We start from the raw sequence: 7,596 nt of genomic DNA, 5'->3' as shown, positions 1-7,596 counted from the left end.
TAAGTACACACTGTTTCTGATGTTTGCTCTGGTGAGACACTGGCAAGAAGGCTAAACACCAACTACTTCCGATGATGCCTACTGGACCCAAGGGACACTCATGTCCTTGACCTAAGAAATCTTGGGAAAACAGGTATATTTCACCATCCTCCCCTACTTCACTCTCTCTCTTTTTTTTTTTTTTTCTTTGAGACGGAGTCTTGCTCTGTTGCCCAGGCTGGAGTGCAGTGGCACCATCTCGGCTCACTGCAAGCTCCGCCTCCTGGGTTCACGCCATTCTCCTGCCTCAGCCTCCCGAGTAGCTGGGACTACAGGCACCCGCCACCATGCCTGGCTAATTTTTTTCGCTCTCCTTTTTTTTAAGAGATGGGCTTTTGTTCTGTTTCCCAGGCAGTGGCTTGATCATAGCTCACTGCAGCCTTGAACTCCTGGGCTTAAGCAATCCCCCCAGTTCAGCCTCCAGAGTAGCTACAGGCTACAGGCACACACTACCATGCCGGGCCCTCCCCCTCTTCTTGATATTTTTTTCCAGCTCCCTTTCCACTGGCTCAAATAGCTCCTATTTCCTTGGCAGGTGCCTTCAGTTTTTGCAAGTGATCTCTTAAACATTCTCTTTACTTCCTTTGGGGGTGACTTGGGGGAATAGTACTCCTTATGATTTTGGCAAACTCATTCTCTGTCTCTTTCCATCCCCTCGTTTCTTCCCATCCCAAATCCATCCATACACACTTCAGCTTATATGGACTGTGTGATGAGGTGAAGGGTAAAGAGTAGTGGTGGACTGGAGTAATTATTTCAGGGTGGCTGTCTCTTCATCAACAGTGAAAGGGTATTTATACCCAATGTATTTTTTCTTTTCTTTTTTTTTTTTATTTTCTTTTCTTGAAACAAGGTGTCACTCTTTTGCCCAGGCTAGAGTTGCAGTGGTGTGATCACAGCTCACTGCAGCCTCAGCCTTCTGGGCTCAAGTGATCCTCCTGTCTCAGCCTCCCGAGTAGCTGGGACTACAGGTGCATGTCACCACACCCAGCTAGTTTTTCAGTTTTTTGAGACAGTCTCACTGTGTCGCCCATGCTGTTCTCAAACTTCTAGATTCAAATGATCCTCCCACCTCAGCCTCCCAAAGTGCTGGGATTACAGATGTGAGCCACTGCGTCCAGCCTTCATTTTCCCTAGGAAGTGAGATACTTGTTTCTAGTGTTTGGGCAACAGAGAAAGTCCCAATTAACATCCTGTTACATGAATATAGCATCTTTGTAAAACTTTTATTCATTCTCTTTGGTATATGTTATCCTAAAATTTAGAAAGAAAATGTTTCTTAACCTACAGTAACTTCAATTCAGCAGTAGTTAAATTCCATAGTAAATATTTGGAAAGAAAGTTTGAGAATGAAAAATTAAGAAGTTGACTGGGCGCAGTGGCTCACGCCTGTAATCCCAGCACTTTGGGAGGCCGAGGTAGGCAGATCACTGAGGTCAGGAGTTCAAGATCAGCCTGGCCAACATAGTGAAACACTGTCTCTACTAAAAATACAAAAATTAGCCAGGCATGTTGACCGGTGCCGGTAATCCTAGCTACTCAGGAGGCTGAGGCATGAGACTTGCGTGAACCCAGGAGGCTGCAGTGAACCAAGTTTGCGCCATTGCACTCCAGCCTGGGTGACAGAGCGAGACTGTATCTAAAAAAAAAAAAAAAAAAAAACCGTAAGCAACTTAGGACTCCAACTATAGCTCTTAGTAAATCTCTATTTTTATACCATCTTTAAGAAACTTTATAAATAGTACACTTGAAGTTGAAAATAAAGGATCATGAAATGGAGCTTTGAAACAGCCTGCTTTCAATCTCAAAGAAGGTAAACAGGTCCTTTGTTGACACACACTTCATTTGTTTTGAGAGCATTTTCTTGGTAGAAAGTAAAAAGACATTTTACACTCTAGTTTGTCCTAATTAGTACATTTTTTCAAACCTGGTCAAGTAAAAACTTGGCGTATATTGAAAAGTAAACAAATATTGAAAGTATCACAAATGAAAGCTTTTAGATTACCTTGAATTTCTTAACCAATTGTTAACACTAAAAGTGTTCCAAAAAGAGAAAACAAAAGATGAAAAATTAAGTTTTAAAATTTGGAAGTTGGAAAAATATTTGAAGAGCTTCTTAAGAACTGTGTGGAAATTCATGTCTAATTGCTAAAAGACTGGTATGAGAAAAATAGTTTCCATCCAGCCTTCATTCATGGAACAACTTTGTAACTTCACATATTAGATAACTATTATAATTACATATTTCAGAATACAATCATTTATTAATATTTGAACTAAATTTATGGGGAAATTTTATAGTTAAATACTAAATTTGCTCTTTGACAAGTGTTCCTTTGATTTTTAAAAATTCATTTATCACTTATTAAATGCCAACCACATGTTAGATGCTGTTAAATTCTTTGGGTCTTATAAAGTTGTGTAAAACATGGTTCTTTTCTCAAAATGCTTCCAGATTGGTAGGGGTGTCAAACATGTTCATTCCTATTATGGGGTAGAAACCAGTAAGTGAATCAAGGGTTACGGAACTTCAGAGAAGAAAGAATTTCCAGCAGGGGAAATGAGAGAAGGCTGTCCTAGAGGGGGTGGAATTTGACCTGTCTCTTAATGAGTAGATAGAATATACAAGTCTTGTGGTTGGGAGAATTAACATTCCAGGTGGATAGGGTATTATAAGTAAATGTATAGAGGAGGGGGTAAAAATGGGTTAAGATAAAATGACCATAGCTCAGTTTAATGGGTACATAAGGCAACCAAAGAAGTTAGTAGAACATATAGCTGAATACGTAGGCTGTGGCAATATGATGGGATATGTCTGTGATGGGTGGGAAACCTTGAATTTCAGGCTGAGGAGTTGAGATTTTGTGATAGACTAGGTAAAGGAAGAGTGAAAGGGTTTAGCCAGGGGAAGGGAGAAGGGAGTTGACATGGTTCGAGAGAAATGGGGCAAATTGATGGATGGGGTGGGGGGAAGAAGAGATTAGAGGGAAAAGGAACCTTTGGAACTGGAGAGATTGACATTGTGACTGAGAGGGTACTTGAGGGTGGAAGTTCCCGGAGACAAAAGTTGAGATAGTAGTGAAAGCCTGAGATAAAAGGATGAAAGTAGTGACTGAAGAATCAAATAAGACAATGAATGATGTAGTCAATGAATAAATGGGAGGCTAAAGATGGAGAGATTTAGAGATAGGAGGGGGCAGTGGTGCTGATAGGATTTAAATGCATTCATCCTGGTTAGCCTCAATATTTTTCAAAATAATATTAGAGATTTGGGCATCTTCAGGGAATGAGAGGAGAGTGGAAGAGAATGAAATGGCCCACTGTGATATTTAGACCGGGTTGGGGGGAAGGCACAACAAAAAGGTATTTTGTCTGGCAGTGAGACTAGGAAGGCCATGGAGGGGCCAGAGATAACTGAGGGTGAAAGGAAAGTGTGAGAGAGAAGAACACAAGAATTTAAAAGGACTGGGCTCGGCTGGGCACAGTGGCTCACGCCTGTAATCCCAGCACTTTGGGAGTCCAAGGTGGGCAGATCACGAGGTCAAGAGATCAAGACCATCCTAGCCAACATGGTTAAACCCCATCTCTACTAAAACCACAAAAATTAGCTAAGTGTGGTGGAGCGTGCCTATAGTCCCAGCTACTCGGGAGGCTGAGGCAGGAGAATTGCTTGAACCCTTGAGGTTGCAATGAGCTGAGATCGCGCCACTGCACTCCAGCCCGAGACAGAGTGAGACTCCGTCTCAAAAAATAAATAAATAAATAAAATTTAAAAATAAATAGATAAATAAAAGGACCTGGCTTAGGCCTATAGTAATGCCAGCAGTTTCGGAGGCTGAAGAGGGAGGAGCGCTTGAGTCAAGGAGTTTGAGACCAGCCTGGCGACATGGCAAGACCCCCCTTCTACAAAAATAAAATATAATAAATAATTACCTGGGCATGGCACACACCTGTGGTGTCTCCTATTTGGGAGGCTGAGCTGGGGGAATCACTTGAGCCTGGGAAGTCGAAGCTGCAGTAAGCCATGATCACGGCACTGCACTCCAGCCTGGGTGACAGAGCAAAACCCCATCTCAACAATAACAACAAAGAATGTAAAAGGAAGTCATGCTGGGGGTAGAGAAAAACATGGTGTGTGAAACCTCCTGGATCAGACTGATCTGGGTCCCCACAGACCCTGATTCCTCACTCCTCAGCTCTGTGAACTTGGCAAGTCAGTAACTCTCGTTTCGTCATCTGCAAAATGATGACATTACCCACTTTATAGTATCGTTGAGATGAATGAGATTTTATACATCCTCACCCCCATCCATCCCCACCTCTGACATATATAAAGTGTTCAATAAATAGTTTTTGCTTTTTATTTTCAGAGCATTTTTCTCAGCATTTGAGAAGTTGGCAGCCATCCAAACAGAGATGATGAGATTCTAATCTTAAGCAGCTAACCAGCAGCTAGCCTTGTAGCTACAGAAGGTAAGAGGATGTAGTTTCCCGGGTTTTATGAATAACAATAGGTGGAAGACTCTCCCTGCACTGTTACATGGGGCTAAAAAGTTTAACAAGTTCAGCTATTTTTATTAGTGTAGACTTTAATCAAACAAAGCCACCTGTGGATGAAGGAAGTTCTTTGCAAAGTTGTATTGAAAAGCAATCAATTGGTCCAGATTTAGTTAGGTCAAACCTCCAACTAAAAATAAATTAAATCTAACAACAGCAACAATAATTAAAACAAAACAAAGCTTGCTAATAAGATTTTAAAGCCCTAATCTTTACACAACACAATTCACTGCAGGAAAATAAGTCAAAATGCTGTAAGAATTACAATGGGATTTTACCAATTGTTAGTGTTCAAGTTCCTCAAGTAAACACAAATGGAAATACAAGTCTGGACACAGTGACCCACAGATACATATATATACTTTTAATAGGAAATTAGTGCTCAATACTCTGCCCTTTGTGTGGGGGAAAACATTCTTTTATACAAAGATTTTTACCCAGCTATTACAATAGTTTAAGGTAATGTACAATATATATTTGACACAGAGAGTGTTATTAGATGTTCGCACTGCATAAAATGAATCCTCTAGCCTTTGATGTCTTAAAAAGAAGTTTTACAACTATTAGTGAAGCTAAGGCACTACATATTTTCCCTCCACAATATGGATTTGTGTCATTTAAACTGAAGAAGTTGATCTTGTGTGATGACAGGTATGTGTGAAGAGGCGTCTTTCAGAGTCATCTATCCTCTTGGCATGCCAGTGCAGGAGGAAAGCATTCCTCAAACCAAAGAAATCTTCCAACCAAAACATAGGTAACATTTAGCCTGATTTCTTACAAAAGCTTGTAGACAGGTGTTTTTTTCTGTCCTTCACCACCATGAGTTGGGAATCTATGCCTGTGGGCCAAATCTTGTCTGTGCCTGCTGTTTTTGTAAATAAAGTCTTATTGGAACACAGACATGACTTCTTGCTTATTTTGTCTATGGCTGCCTTTGTGCTACAATGGCAGTCAAGTAGTTGTTAACAGGGACCTTATGACTTAAAATATCTACTTTCTGGCTCTTTACGGAAAATGTTTGCCGATCCCTGACTCATGCAGTGAAAATTTGATTTTGGGCGCAGAGCTATGTTACAGGAGCCCGACCTCCAGGAAGGGATCTGGTGAGAAACATAGAATGTCATAGACAAGTCAAAGGGGGAGCATTTTCCCGGTGGCCTAGTGTCCAGGCACATGCTAGGCACCCAGTGGGTGCTTAATCCATTTGTTTGGTGAATCCTGGGGATTTGCTTCGCCAATTGGGTAGAAAGAGCAGACTCTTTTCAAAGAAGATTAACCTGCCTGGTGCAGTGGCTCACGCCTATAATCCCAGCACTTTGGGAGGCTGAGGGGGGTGGATCATTTGAGGTCAGAAGTTTGAGACCAGCCTGGCCAACACGGTGAAACCCTTCTCTACTAAAATACAAAAATTAGCCAGGCGTGGTGGTACATGCCTGTAATCTCGGCTACTTGGGAGGCTGAGGCAGGAGAATTGCTTGAATCTGGGAGGCGGAGGGGAGGCGGAGGTTGCAGTGAGCCAAGATTGTGCCACTGTACTCCAGCCTGGGCGACAGAGTGAGACTCCGTCTCAAAAAAAAAAAAAGAAAGAAAGAAGATTAACCATGTTCATAGTTGTCAAAGGTAGCAAGTGACCTTTTCATCCAGATTTGCCCAGAAGAACAGGACATGCCCTAGCCATATTTTGTTTTTAATATCAATTCAGTAATTAAAAGAAGTTACAAATGATATGCATTTTTAACATAGTCTAATTGCTCTGGTAAATGGATCATTGGAATTTTCACATTGTAATAGTAGCTGGAGGCTTTTGTGGTTCATCAGTTGAGAAACTCACATTAGATCCACTTTTCATTTGAGCCATTGCTCGTGTGCCCACTATGTATCAAGAGGGGTACCAGATGCAGGGAGTCATACTGAGCTTTTTCATCTCATTTTCCTGGTAGACTATTACTTCTTCCCTCCACATCCCTCCTTGTCCAAAAGCAGAATTGTCAACCCCTGACCAAGGGACTTGGCCTGGAATGTCACTGCACAATTTTTAGAGACAGAAAGATGTGAAGTCACCACTCCTGCAGGGAAAGGTATCTGCAAACTTGTGTTGGCTCCAGTGGTGAGTTCTGATGCCAAGGTCACTGATCCTCTTCAAAGAAATCTTACAAGAAGGAAGCAGTGGCAAGCAGCAGTAGGGGTGAAATAAGCCACTTGGGTTTGTGTTTGACCATCAGAATTATGTTTAATTAAGAAATCAGTGACACACACCAGGCGAATCCTGTGATGCACACCTGTGAGCTCCAGCCATTAAGCATTTCTTTTGATGTTGCTTTTAGTTCCCAGGAATTGAAGTAAACACAGAGTGCAAATCCTTGGGCATAAGACCCATCCCGCTTCCTCCTTTCTGTGGATGTGTTAGTGATGAACAAGCATCGGAATAAGGATGATATTAGGGGAGAAAAGAAGATTCTGGCAGAAATGAGACCAGAGGTTCCTTTTGCATCTGTCAGAGTATTTGTTGGACCTCCTAAATCAGACTCTCGTGCAGAGTCTGATTTATATTTTCATGACCTGTGGATTGACTTCACAATCAGTATGTTACATTTTAGTAACGTTCTCTAGAAGTTAGGACGTGGTTAACATTTCCCAAAGCCCAGAACATTACAAAGTATTTTGATTCTTTTAACTTAGTCCAGACACAAGAAGCCAGATTGTATTTTAGGTGTGGACAGAACTATTTGTTTAAAATAACAAGTTCAGGTGAGTTAGTAGTCATGAAAACTAAAATGAAATACCAATTCCATTTCCTCGTGTACCTCTTTGCAAATGTCAGACAAAGCAGAGTTTTATAATAGTTTAATAACTTGTGTAACAGTGGTGGCTTTGGTGTATCTCAAAAGTGGAGTCTTTAAATTATAAAGGATTTTGTGTGCTTGAAATCCTAGGAAAAGAAAGAAAAAACAGGTTTAAATATATTAATTCATATTTAAAGAAACATAAATCTTATGAATA

General features: G+C 41.1%; 1 protein-coding gene across 2 annotated transcripts in view; it reads right to left on the bottom strand.

The window, feature by feature from the left end:
* Positions 1-4,934: 4,934 nt before the first annotated feature.
* The window catches only part of JAM2 (junctional adhesion molecule 2), a 77,584-nt gene continuing 74,922 nt past the window's right edge, over positions 4,935-7,596 (bottom strand). For both annotated transcript variants that reach the window (XM_054468694.2, XM_063659682.1), the window contains one exon: positions 4,935-7,525. In XM_054468694.2, the coding sequence (XP_054324669.1) occupies positions 7,493-7,525 (33 nt within the window). In that variant the 3' untranslated portion in view covers positions 4,935-7,492. The remainder of the gene's footprint in view (positions 7,526-7,596) is intronic.

Source organism: Pongo pygmaeus, chromosome 22 (assembly GCF_028885625.2).
Source record: "Pongo pygmaeus isolate AG05252 chromosome 22, NHGRI_mPonPyg2-v2.0_pri, whole genome shotgun sequence".
Classification (NCBI taxonomy): Eukaryota; Metazoa; Chordata; class Mammalia; order Primates; family Hominidae; genus Pongo; species Pongo pygmaeus.
This window is presented reverse-complemented; position numbering and strand designations above follow the sequence as displayed.